The sequence below is a fragment of the Monocercomonoides exilis genome (assembly GCF_001643675.1).
Source record: "Monocercomonoides exilis strain PA203 chromosome Unknown scaffold8-1962414, whole genome shotgun sequence".
NCBI lineage: Eukaryota > Preaxostyla > Oxymonadida > Polymastigidae > Monocercomonoides > Monocercomonoides exilis.
The window spans coordinates 1132284-1146593 of NW_027150553.1; the positions used below are offsets into that span (position 1 = coordinate 1132284).

General features: G+C 33.7%; 3 protein-coding genes across 3 annotated transcripts; 1 reads left to right on the forward strand and 2 right to left on the reverse strand.

Moving 5' to 3' along the window:
* Window positions 1-4807: 4807 nt before the first annotated feature.
* Window positions 4808-5749, reverse strand: MONOS_8709c1 (uncharacterized protein; the record flags this gene model as incomplete). Its single annotated transcript, XM_067879142.1, has 2 exons — window positions 4808-5224; window positions 5429-5749. The coding sequence occupies 2 exons, from the start codon at window positions 5747-5749 to the stop codon at window positions 4808-4810; spliced, it is 738 nt and encodes a 245-aa protein (XP_067733040.1).
* A 3951-nt stretch (window positions 5750-9700) lies between these two features.
* Window positions 9701-10608, reverse strand: MONOS_8708 (uncharacterized protein; the record flags this gene model as incomplete). Its single annotated transcript, XM_067879141.1, has 2 exons — window positions 9701-10330; window positions 10426-10608. 2 exons carry the CDS (start codon window positions 10606-10608, stop codon window positions 9701-9703), a joined length of 813 nt encoding a protein of 270 aa, XP_067733041.1.
* Window positions 10609-13368: 2760 nt separating this feature from the next.
* MONOS_8709c2 (uncharacterized protein) lies at window positions 13369-14310 on the forward strand (the record flags this gene model as incomplete). The annotated part of the gene is made up of 2 exons (XM_067879143.1): window positions 13369-13689; window positions 13894-14310. 2 exons carry the CDS (start codon window positions 13369-13371, stop codon window positions 14308-14310), a joined length of 738 nt encoding a protein of 245 aa, XP_067733042.1.

Here is a 14310-nt window from a genome sequence, read left to right on the forward strand (position 1 = left end):
TTTGAAAATACATTGACAGCGAAGAATGAAAAAAGTTTTATTCAACCGGAAGACAAATATCATCCAGCTTTTTGCTAAGAAGCAATGGAAGATGAAGCTTAAGTTTAAAGAAACAGCTCAGAGCAGGAAAAGGATGAGGAGAGAAAAGATCAGTGTGCATGTGGAGAATAATCTGTACAAGAAAAGAGAATAATTTTATTAAGCCCATTATGCGATGAATGAGAAAGAGAAAGAAAAAAAGGCTTCAACATGAAAATTATTTTCAGTAAGAGAAAAATGGAAATTTCTAAAGTAAAGTTGACAGAATGAGCCATTTGGAGTTATTTGATTAAGGCAGAACATCTCTTGTAATTCCTTCCTGCTGAAATGGCTGTCATATGGAAAATTAGTGGAACACAAAGACTATTTGGGTTTTATTTCGCAATGAAGATAAGCAGAGGTAGGCAATGCGAACTTAATGGAAGGTGCTAAAGAGGAGATGGACTATTTTTTGTGGAGGACGAAGAGAACGAAGAGAGAAGGAAAAGCGAGCTGAGAGTGCTATATGGCAGCTCGTCAGAAGAATCGAAATCAGTTTGAAGAAAGCAGGTGCGCTTGTGATACGTCTTCAGTGATTTTATCATTATCATCATCATCTTCTTCTTCTTCTTCTTCAAAGCCTCACTCACACTCTCATTCCTCAAAGTCATCTCATTCAAAATCCAGCTCGTCAACAACAACCTTATCTCCTTCCTCAACAGCTGTACCAACTGCATCATTATCATCACCTTCTTCTTCAACTTCTTCTATTTCATCTTCTTCATCAGCCTCTCAAAATACATCTGTTATCAAACAATTTTGTCATCCCCTCCAGCCACTTGCACAGACACACAAGAAGCACAGCGATCGCACCCTCAAACCGATCTCTATTACATATCCACTCTCGACTCTCTCGCAAAATGCAGCTGAAATCAAAAAACAGAAAAGGAAGCCAGCATCAAGTCAGTAGAGGAACTCATCTCTATCACCATCTTCTTTGATGTCATCTTCTTCCACTGCTTTTTCCTATCCATCTTCATCTTCATTGTCCTCTTCTCCATCTTCAAGTCTGCTCTCTTATTCTGTTTCTTCCAAAAAGAAAACTGAGAATGGAAATGAAAAAGAAAAGAAAAGAAAAGCGAAAATGAAGCCAAAATAGCAGAAACTCACGGCTCTTTAACAATAACTCACGATGAAAACGAAGATGATGCAGAGGATCAGCCAAATGGTATTATTACTTCTCATCAAAATGCCTCTTCGAAACCAGATAGAAAAGTATTTCCATCTTCTTCAGTATAAATTCGACTGACTATTTCGACATCGTCTCCATATTCAGACTCAGTTATATATTCTTCTTCTTCTTCGTTTTCTTCCTCTTCCTCTTCTTCTGTTCTTCAAGAAATACAGTGCTCGCTCCATTTCACTCTTCCTTCTCTTCTCCACCACTGGGTCGGCTGTGCTGAGACTTGCGGGCAGAGAAGCACGATGGAAGACAGAGTGTTGATGCTGCCTGTTGATGGATGGGGCATAGAGAAGCTTGTGTGCGACGGAAAAGAGGGGATTTTGGCTTGCATACTGAAATATCCGCAGGAGCTGAGGTTCACTGAGAAAGGAATGAAGGCACTGGAAGACAGAGAGGCTGAGATCTGGGCAAGGAGTATAAGAGAGAAGGAGAGAAGGAGAGAAAGAAGAAGGAAAGAATGGAAAGAAAGAGAAAAGATTGGAGAAAGAAAATAGAGAAAGGAAAGAGAAAGAAAAGAAGAAGAGGATGATAAATCCAGAAATAAGCTAAATACAAACATAGAAGCAAGTGATGTTGAAATTAACTCACAAACGTTGCCTTCATCTTCTCTTTCGTCGTCATCTTCTTCTTCTTCAACTCCTCCAACTTTTTCAATGCCATCTTCACTCACTTGGAGTTGAATCAGAATTTCAACCATCTGTTGCATTTATTCCATTCAATTCGATAGAGCCACAAAATTGAACGGAAAATTGTTTCATTTCCTTTCCTTCGTCTCTTCAGTCAATCGATAAAAGAGCTTTCTTTTCATTTTTCAATCACGATTCTAATGATGAAAAAAGGCAATTTGAATGAATTTATTTGATTTCATTCAAATCAACTTCTTCTTCAACTCCTTCTTCGATGAACAACAAAACTGAAACTGTTTTTTTCATTTCATTCAACTCCCGTTAAATTCAGTGCCAGACCTCATCTATCGTTGCTCTTTGGAAGCACAAACAAATACTCATTCTTTCACGGAATAACAGCTAATGTTATTTTACAAAGGAAGTTGTACAATGTTTAACCAAGAAAAACTGATCATCAGGCATTCAACAGAAAATGGAGATCGAATCTGACTTTTTTGATTTTGAAGATCAAGCATCTGAAGTGAAAAGGAAATGGTATTGAAGCAATTCATTTATGAAATGGATGTGTTCCTAAATAGCCTTCTGCAGATTACACAGATACGAAACTGGAGCAAATAGTAGAAAAGGAAAAGAAAAGGAAAATCTTGAAGAGCATGCTGATATGAAAAGAAATGATATGAATTCTATCGCTAATTGGATACGAACAAGTTGAAATCGGAAAGGTGAAGAAAATATAAACTGAAGAAAATTGCCTGATATACATGAACATATTTCTTTTGAAGATACGACAGCAATGAATCTTTTTTCATGAGCTTAATTTGTAGTTGATGGAGAAGAAAAATTAGATGAGGTAATGACGAAGAAATATTTTTGTCTTGTTGATGGTATGGATTTTGATAAAATAAGTGTTGATAAATGCTTCAGTTGAATGTGATATGAAACCTCAAGGATGTTTCAATGATATGGAAAAAGTTGAAAATTGGAAAATGAAAGTAATAATAAACGTATTAGAAAAAGATCATAACAATAAGTGATTTTTGTGTCAACCGCGTTGAAGGTGAGTGTTTGAGAAGGAATAAATATTAAGGTGAGGAAGGTGAGGGAGGAGTCTTTGAGGAGGGAAATGAAGCCAGTGAGGGCATACTCGATGGTGGCACATGGGGTCTGTTGTCTGCCACAGGCATCAGCATCTGTTTTATTGTTAGCAACAGTTTTATTTTAAGCAAGAAGATGGAGACAGCCATTGAATTTGGCTTAATCCAATATACAGCTTTATCTGTTTCTGTTTGATTTATCCGATGAATCGAATAAAAGGAATGGAGATTTGTTGGCTATTCAAAGGTGAGGGGAAAAAAAGAAAAATAACAATTATAGTAAAATTGGTTTCAATAGTATTGTTTTCTTTTTTTCATTTATATTCTTCTTTGTAAACTTTTTCTTTGCAATATTTTGTTTTACCAATTATGAAATTTCAGTTAACCTTTTAAAGATAGGTTTTTCAATTTTTTACTCTTTTTAAAATGAACTTGATCAACAAATCTTTTTCACAAAAAACATAAAAAGGTATGCTTTTTTTTATATTAATAAACAAAATACACATAAAACATAGCTTTAAAAGCTAAATGCAATAAAAAAATCAATTTGACTCTTTGATCAATAAATACCACAATAGAATTTATTTTTTCGATTTTTGATCTTTTTTTATGATTTCAAAAAAAATCACCCATATTTCTTCATATGAATATTTATCTGAATAAAGTTTTTGTGTATCTCTCAGGGCAACAGGCGGAAATGAAAGAGATATGGTATTCCCGCTATGGATCCATCTCGATTAGGTCATTCAATAATATCGATTTATGAATATCATGTTGTAGTTATCATCTTGAATTATAAGTTGAATAGGCAATGATTATAAGATAGAGATCGAGAGTTGTTGCTGATATTCTTAGGGGGTTATCATGATTTGATTTTCAGTGAAGTTCGATACAGAAGGAGTTATTGATAAGTGTTATCAAGATATATCTATTGCCGATATTCCATATCTCCAAGAAGAAGAATTAGCTAAAAGATTAACTGAAAGATTAACTGGAGTTGTGTTCAAGTTGGTAAATAAGTGGTGAATTTGTGTGTTATCGTTGGTGTGATCGTTGATGGAAATCGCAAATAAAAATAATTGATTTTGTTTTTTGTTTTATAGTAAATGGGTTGGAAGAAGATATACGCAACTGTGGAAGAAGCTAAAGCGGCTTAACAGAAACAAATTAAACAGTTTCAGGAAAAACGCAAAGAAGAAACTATGTATTACAACGAACATGTTACTGAAAAACAGAAGAAGTTGATTAAGATATTGAGGAGAAAGCTTATCGAAAATGATGAGCTGTTAGATGAGTAGACAGAAAAGTTAATGGTTATTGCCTGAACAAGCTTGATTGGGATAAATGTGTTAATTAATGAAATATAACTGACTGAACACGTTAATTGAATCGTTGATTGTTAAGGACAGTGGTCCATGATGATGTTATAGTTGATTTCCAACAACAATATTTTTTGAACAAATGGCATTGTTGTGGATCGCCAACGTCTATATTTTTCCTCGGAAAAAGTGTTAATCGGAAGTCAGGATACCAAATTTTGGAAATATCGAGATGCTTGGGGAAGGGAAATATTTGCTAAATCTCTGTGCTGGAAGCGTACACTAGTGTCCTGGTGGACTGGATCTTTTAATTTCATCTGAAAAGAGCTGCCAACATTCCATTTCTGCTAACATGGATGCTTTTCCCTTTATTTGGCATGACTTTGAGGGTTTTTATTTATTTTCGACTGTATCATCATTTTGACACATTGCCACGTGGTATCGTTGGTAGCACACATCAGTTGTATTGTTTTTGTAATAATGATTTCCAAAAAAAAACGAATATGTTCAGTTAATTTCCACGGAACGGTCCATGTCGTCTTCATCTTCTCGTTGTTTGATGAGTTGTTCACACTCTGGCTTGAGTTTGTAATGCAATACTCGGCCTTCTTTTCCACCCATTCTCTTGTGCTCACATCTGTCTTTAATTGCCAGTTGGAATGATCGATAATTCTTGTATTCAACTTGTCTGAAACATAGTGCTTCAGAACGCCTCAACCCATCTTTGAGTTTGTTGTTATGCTCCTGACAGAACACATCGATGACAGAGAGTGATGCTGCAATGATATCTTCCTTTGCCTCAGTTGTTGGAATAGCCCTTGTGTTGAAATTGGTGAGATCTTTGCTGAGGAAATAACAGAGAAGTTGTTCATAGAATTCATTATCGAAAGAGTTAGTGAAATCCTTGAAGAATGTGAGATTGTTCTTATATTTTGAGTTTCAATCACAAACAACATATCTTCTGTCACAAATCTCAATCTTTACTGGGTATGTGTGATTTGTCACAAATATGAAATTAGCTACGTTCTCAGCTGTTCTTCTCGGCTGATTCTTCTCATTGATTCTGTTTGTTGAATCCGTGATTAGACTCTTCAAGGCGTCAAAGTTAACTGTTCGATCATCTCAAACATTCTTCAATTCGTTAAGAACAATCAGCATTTTCACTTCAACGATGGAGTTGAACTGTCCTGTCAGTTCTGCAATCTCTGTGACATTTGGACATGAATATCCAGCCAACAGTTCAACAAGAACATTTGTCCAGACATTCTTTCCAATCCCTTGCAAACCTTTGAAAACAAGTGATGTTTCTGCTTTTTTACCAGGATTTTGAACAATTGACGAAATGCAACAGAGGATGAATTGATGGAGTTCTTCGTTGTCGTTAGCGAAAACTTCTCGTGTTAAATCAAGGAATGGTCTGATGATTTCGTTGTTTTGTTCGTTTGTCATTAGATATTTGAACCAATGTCTCAGAGAGAATATTCGAGGGTTATCTGACTAGAACTTCACCCCATCGATCGATAGAACATGAGAGTATTGATCGAAAGCTGTCTCAACTGTGATAGTCTTTTTGTCATCATGCCGGAGTTTTATTGTTTTGAACAGTTTATGCATTACTGATTTTGCATTGAATGATATCGAATAACAAGAGGGGTGAATGTCAAACTTTGTCACAATGAATTCCATCCTTGCTTCAACAAATCTCAGCACTTTTGTGAGATCTTCAGCGACTTCAGACAGTGAGGAGTATTGTTTTCGACAAGCTTTATCCCTGATTTCGGAAATGAGAACGATGAGTTGAGATCTATTTCATGAACAGAAATCTCTCGTGGATGTTCTTCCTTTTGATCATTCTCTTTTCTGAGGAGTGGAATGATCACATCGTTGTAATATGATGGACTCCATCTCTTGACAATCTTTTGTAGAACAAATGGATGTGACTTGCAATCCCCGTACCTGTTTCGTTTCTTTTCATGGTGAGTGATTGCATTTGCTGTTTACGCGGCTGTGTCTTTTTCTTGAGTGAAAAGAAAATCTATCGATTGGTTGTGAAAACCCTTAATGTTGACGAAAGAGTTGAGGGCTGCAAATAACGGCAAAAGAGTTAACTCAGAATCAAGTGAAAGAGAACCTGTGTCGTTATGTATTTCAACATCTTTAGTCCATCGACAAGAACAAGAGCGATTATTGGAGACATTTCAACGATTCCATCTTGTGTGAAAAGATTGTGTGGTTCAGCTGCCATTGTTGCTGATGTATTCTCTGTTTTGAGGTCAATACCGAATACGTCAAGAACACTCTCAAGTGATGAAAGATCTCTGAGCTCTCTGTAATTGTTGAGGTGAATGTATTTGGGTCATTTTTTTTCATATCGTAACTTTGTTCGAAGAAAGATTTTTTTTTTAATAATTGTGGTATGAGCAATTAAAAGCTCAAATATGTGTTTATAAATAAATAGAAAAAGAATCTTGATTGAAATTTTGAAAATCAAGTTAATTTGAGAAAATTTTGAAAATTCCATTATAACATTTAATTTTTGAGCTATTTCATTTATTTGAATTATGTGGAATCACAACAACTAACAAGTCCAATTATTGTTTACAGATAATTATAATTTGAATATGATTTAATGACACTTCTTTTTTTAAAGCTTCGAATTAACTTTCATTTGAAAATGAATGATTGATTGATTTACAAAATTTGGAAGCAAAATTGATGAATCTAATATTTTTAGTTATATTTTTTTAAACTTAAGTTATGTTATGAACGATGAACATTCGATTAAGTGCGATTTGAGAAGTATTAAAATATAAAATTGATATGGAATTTTGAAACAAATGAATGAGATAATGGAATTAAATGTGAAAAGAAATATAAAATGAAAGATGAAAGTTATTGATCAGTTTATGAAAAGAAATGAAATATGAATAGCATGGTAACTACTGTTTTTTTGATAATTTCTCTTTGTTTTTCATCGTTTTCTTCATATTTCTTCGAATAAAACATTTCACATTACTTACTTTGTTGAGAAATTTATTGTTTTTGAGATGTGCACTTCATTTTTCATTGAGAATAACAATAATCAATCTGAATTTTCAAGAGATCTTTTCCTTTTTTAAGAAGTTTGAAAGAAGAACTCGAAAAACAAAAAACATTAAGTTGATGTTTAGGCATAGGTTCAAACGCGTTCCTTTTGCAATTTGCGTTTATAAACCATCAGATTATAACGAATTAATAGATAATAATTATTTAAAAACTTTTTATGGACCGATTTTTCGAAAAAAATTTTTCTTGTTGAAAAAAATGACTTTTGAAAAATGACCCATAAAAACATGAATTTCAATAAAATTTATTCAAATTTAAAAGAAAACGAGATTTTTACACATCCAATGTGCTTTTATAATAATATAAATTTATTTTATTAATTAATTTTCATCAAAAAAATATAAATCATAAATAAAAAATTTAATTAAATATCTTTGATCTAACCTACAATAAAATTTTTAATATCTGGAAAATTTGAATATGCTGTTTTAGTTAAAATAGAACCTAAAAGTGTGTAATTCGTTCACTTTTATATGTTAATATAAGTATATTATTATATGCTAACTTGTATAATATTGAAAACAGATTTTCTTCACAGTTTCATTAAAGTGTGCTTTTTGACTTTAATTTTCATTAGCGTGCAGATGTGTGTGATTATTTTTGACATCGTAATGATTCATTCAAAAAATTCGGATGAAAATAGTTCCTTGAATATCTACAAAAGAACGCTGAAAAGAGAAAAGGCTTGTGAAAGACGTCGTCATATTTTTTGAATCAAAAACTTTTGTTTTGAAAAGAGTTGTGATGCTTTTTACATGAAAATGCAAAATATCTTTCCAATGACAACCAACCTTTGAAAAATCAACACTACGAAAAAAGTTATGATTTCAAAAATAATCACCCATGTTAATTTCAAAATTGGTTTCAACGGAACGCAAAAGGTATTATATGATTCATAATATCAAATAAATATTCATTTTGTTTTTTTCTTTCAAATATTTTCTTTTCCTTTGATATGTTAATGTATTTTTTTATTAGACTCGATCAAAACATGCGTTTATGAATTAATCTTGCAAAAATTAACAATAATCACACAAAATAATTCAATGTCGAATTATAACAACAATGAACTTTATAAAAGATTGTCATTTTTATGTTTTTTTTAAAAAAAATGAAAAATGAGATTGATTTTGTTTTTCAATCTGAATTGTTTTCATTTCATTTTCCATTTTCATATTTTCCATCCATTTGCACATCATTTGGCATGGTTCTTCTTCACTTCCACATATTACAACATCTTATCCACTTGAAAAACAAAATCAATCTCATTTTTCATTTTTTTTAAAAAAAACATAAAAATGACAATCTTTTATAAAGTTCATTGTTGTTATAATTCGACATTGAATTATTTTGTGTGATTATTGTTAATTTTTGCAAGATTAATTCATAAACGCATGTTTTGATCGAGTCTAATAAAAAAATACATTAACATATCAAAGGAAAAGAAAATATTTGAAAGAAAAAAACAAAATGAATATTTATTTGATATTATGAATCATATAATACCTTTTGCGTTCCGTTGAAACCAATTTTGAAATTAACATCTGCACGCTAATGAAAATTAAAGTCAAAAAGCACACTTTAATGAAACTGTGAAGAAAATCTGTTTTCAATATTATACAAGTTAGCATATAATAATATACTTATATTAACATATAAAAGTGAACGAATTACACACTTTTAGGTTCTATTTTAACTAAAACAGCATATTCAAATTTTCCAGATATTAAAAATTTTATTGTAGGTTAGATCAAAGATATTTAATTAAATTTTTTATTTATGATTTATATTTTTTTGATGAAAATTAATTAATAAAATAAATTTATATTATTATAAAAGCACATTGGATGTGTAAAAATCTCGTTTTCTTTTAAATTTGAATAAATTTTATTGAAATTCATGTTTTTATGGGTCATTTTTCAAAAGTCATTTTTTTCAACAAGAAAAATTTTTTTCGAAAAATCGGTCCATAAAAAGTTTTTAAATAATTATTATCTATTAATTCGTTATAATCTGATGGTTTATAAACGCAAATTGCAAAAGGAACGCGTTTGAACCTATGCCGATGTTTATTAAAATATATGACTTGCAACAGCAATAACAATTTTTCAATTTCCATTTATTTGCAAATATGAAAAATGAAAAGAAAAAGATAAAACAAATAAAAAAGGTGAGGAAAAATATGTTAAATCAATGAAAGTCAAAAAGAATGCATCTTATTGATAAGCTTCGTTTTATTCACAAACGTTTGGCATATTTATTGTTCCATTCAGTCTGCTCCAGAAACCTGAAAAGTTAACAAAAAAACATTTTTCCATAACCACTTGCTTTGCATTTCTGGAACTCGCACCCACTGATCCTGACACATGACGAAATCGAATAAGTATACATTCCTCCACCACCATAATTTTGGGCAGTACATGTATTGAACGAATTGTTCTCAATATTGATTGAACTGATCGAACGGCACATAATTCCTCCGCCATCATAATGCGCATAACAATCATTGAACGAACAAAACTTCACTGAAAGTGTTCCTGATGTCTTGCTATACATGTAAATTGCTCCACCATTTGAAGCTCCATCTGAATAAGAAGTTCCTGACCCAGTGGTTTTTGACCCATTCCACACACACCAAGTGAATGAATTTGCCCCATTGTCTGTCTGATTCTGTCTCGCTGGCTTCGATGGATTTCCTTCGCTCCCGTTGACTGCAACATTCTGAGACCGATAGCACCTGACAAACGAGGTATTCGAGGCAGCCAACGAAGATGAAGGGCTGTTCAGCGAGGGGACAATTCCCCCATCATAAACATCCCACACCGACACAAATTCACATCCACTCATCAGAAATGATGTTTGACCCAACTCTTCATCCAGATGTGATATTTTTGGTGGATTTGTGGAGATGTTGAAGAAGGTCAGCTGGGTGAGAGATACGAGGCGTGTCAGGGGAGGTGCCAGAAACGGGGCTGAAGATACACAAAAAGATGAGAAATGAGTCTCTCTCACCAATACACTCCCTCCTCTTTCGCTTTCTTCTTCTCTTCCTTCTCCTCTTCCTTCTCCATCTCTTCCTTCACCTCCTCGCTGTCCTCATCTCTCTCTTCCTTCATCTCTTCAATGTGATATTCCTTGGTAACCAAAAATATGCCCAAATCCCTTTTCTTGTCTCTTTCTGCTGCATATGTTATGAATCTCATAAAAAAAATATAACAGACCTTCGCTGTCAGTGCATTTTTATAATTAATAATCCTATAAAGCTCTTTCCCAAGTTGTACCCACCGATTGACCTTCAGTAGCCATCTTCTGATGTTATTCTGCTTTTCTTCGCCACTTTTGGAAAATGCCTGCAAAAACACTTTTGTCTAAGCAAGTGAAATAATAATAATAATAATAAAATCAAAGGAAAAATGCTGCCAAATAAAAAAACGCACACACATAAAGAAAATAAAATTTATTCCTTTATTGCTCGTCAATCTCTACTTCTTCTTTGGTCAAAGAATCGACAGATTCATTGTCCTCCTCATTGCTTCTATCATCTCCAACAAAAACAAAGTGTGCTATTATCTCCATTCTCAAAGATTATTCTTTTAATTAATATTCTGAGGGATGTCCTCATCTTCTTTTTCAAACTTTCCCCAAATTTTTGAATTTTATCAGAATAAAATTCATTTCTCCAAAATTTTCATCTAAAACCCCTTCCCTTTCATCCATCTCCTCTTTTTATTTCTTTTCTCTTGATTCATCTCCTCATCTCCTCATCTCTTCATCTCTTCATCTCTTCATCCCATTCCTTCCAATTCACATCCCCATTCCCTGCCATATTTCCTCTCTCCAAATTCGAAAACATTCCATCTCTTCTTCGACCCATCCAAAACCATCAATGCACTCCCCCTTTTTCGCCCTTCTTCTCCCAAAGCTTCATCAAATTAAAAGTCTTTTCATTCCATTTGCTCGCAATTTGGCTAAACTTCAACCGCAGCTGCAGAGGCTTGAACATTATTTTTCTGCTGAAAAAAAAACATATAACGAGTGCAATTTTACGTTTTTTAGCTCCAAATCGAAAAGCGCAGAATCATCGTTCTTATCTTCTTTGTTAAAGTTCAATGGCTGTTCGGCGTCTGCTGCAGCTGTATTTTTTTAAACAAACCAAAGGAGAAGAAGAAGAAGAGGAAGATGACGAAGACGACAATGAGGAAGAGAAAGAAGAGGAGGAAGAAGAAGCTGATGAAGAAGCAATGAAGATGAATGTATAAATAATCTTGGTGGAATAGCCTGTTTTGTCTCTTCGGGATTAAGTCCGAGTGCTTCTCAGCTCCTCCATTCCTTTGCAACCATCCTTCCAAAGCTCCTCCTTTCCATCGCTCTCTCACATGGACTATTCCTTCTTTTCTCTCTTTGCTCCTCTACACCCGACTGCAAAACCACGCAGCGTCTATCTGCGTTTTCATCATTTTCCCAGGAATCCCCTTTAACTTTGCCTCCTTCTCCATTTCTCATTCAACATTCCCTCTTCATCTCCATCCATTTCTTGCCACTGCTCAGCGCTCAAAAAGCTTGTAACCACCCCAACCTTCATTTCCGCCTTCCATTTCTGCTTCTCCAAAATTTCACAAATCGCACTTAATCGAATGTTCATCGTTCATAACATAACTTAAGTTTAAAAAAATATAACTAAAAATATTAGATTCATCAATTTTGCTTCCAAATTTTGTAAATCAATCAATCATTCATTTTCAAATGAAAGTTAATTCGAAGCTTTAAAAAAAGAAGTGTCATTAAATCATATTCAAATTATAATTATCTGTAAACAATAATTGGACTTGTTAGTTGTTGTGATTCCACATAATTCAAATAAATGAAATAGCTCAAAAATTAAATGTTATAATGGAATTTTCAAAATTTTCTCAAATTAACTTGATTTTCAAAATTTCAATCAAGATTCTTTTTCTATTTATTTATAAACACATATTTGAGCTTTTAATTGCTCATACCACAATTATTAAAAAAAAAATCTTTCTTCGAACAAAGTTACGATATGAAAAAAAATGACCCAAATACATTCACCTCAACAATTACAGAGAGCTCAGAGATCTTTCATCACTTGAGAGTGTTCTTGACGTATTCGGTATTGACCTCAAAACAGAGAATACATCAGCAACAATGGCAGCTGAACCACACAATCTTTTCACACAAGATGGAATCGTTGAAATGTCTCCAATAATCGCTCTTGTTCTTGTCGATGGACTCAAAGATGTTGAAATACATAACGACACAGGTTCTCTTTCACTTGATTCTGAGTTAACTCTTTTGCCGTTATTTGCAGCCCTCAACTCTTTCGTCAACATTAAGGGTTTTCACAACCAATCGATAGATTTTCTTTTCACTCAAGAAAAAGACACAGCCGCGTAAACAGCAAATGCAATCACTCACCATGAAAAGAAACGAAACAGGTACGGGGATTGCAAGTCACATCCATTTGTTCTACAAAAGATTGTCAAGAGATGGAGTCCATCATATTACAACGATGTGATCATTCCACTCCTCAGAAAAGAGAATGATCAAAAGGAAGAACATCCACGAGAGATTTCTGTTCATGAAATAGATCTCAACTCATCGTTCTCATTTCCGAAATCAGGGATAAAGCTTGTCGAAAACAATACTCCTCACTGTCTGAAGTCGCTGAAGATCTCACAAAAGTGCTGAGATTTGTTGAAGCAAGGATGGAATTCATTGTGACAAAGTTTGACATTCACCCCTCTTGTTATTCGATATCATTCAATGCAAAATCAGTAATGCATAAACTGTTCAAAACAATAAAACTCCGGCATGATGACAAAAAGACTATCACAGTTGAGACAGCTTTCGATCAATACTCTCATGTTCTATCGATCGATGGGGTGAAGTTCTAGTCAGATAACCCTCGAATATTCTCTCTGAGACATTGGTTCAAATATCTAATGACAAACGAACAAAACAACGAAATCATCAGACCATTCCTTGATTTAACACGAGAAGTTTTCGCTAACGACAACGAAGAACTCCATCAATTCATCCTCTGTTGCATTTCGTCAATTGTTCAAAATCCTGGTAAAAAAGCAGAAACATCACTTGTTTTCAAAGGTTTGCAAGGGATTGGAAAGAATGTCTGGACAAATGTTCTTGTTGAACTGTTGGCTGGATATTCATGTCCAAATGTCACAGAGATTGCAGAACTGACAGGACAGTTCAACTCCATCGTTGAAGTGAAAATGCTGATTGTTCTTAACGAATTGAAGAATGTTTGAGATGATCGAACAGTTAACTTTGACGCCTTGAAGAGTCTAATCACGGATTCAACAAACAGAATCAATGAGAAGAATCAGCCGAGAAGAACAGCTGAGAACGTAGCTAATTTCATATTTGTGACAAATCACACATACCCAGTAAAGATTGAGATTTGTGACAGAAGATATGTTGTTTGTGATTGAAACTCAAAATATAAGAACAATCTCACATTCTTCAAGGATTTCACTAACTCTTTCGATAATGAATTCTATGAACAACTTCTCTGTTATTTCCTCAGCAAAGATCTCACCAATTTCAACACAAGGGCTATTCCAACAACTGAGGCAAAGGAAGATATCATTGCAGCATCACTCTCTGTCATCGATGTGTTCTGTCAGGAGCATAACAACAAACTCAAAGATGGGTTGAGGCGTTCTGAAGCACTATGTTTCAGACAAGTTGAATACAAGAATTATCGATCATTCCAACTGGCAATTAAAGACAGATGTGAGCACAAGAGAATGGGTGGAAAAGAAGGCCGAGTATTGCATTACAAACTCAAGCCAGAGTGTGAACAACTCATCAAACAACGAGAAGATGAAGACGACATGGACCGTTCCGTGGAAATTAACTGA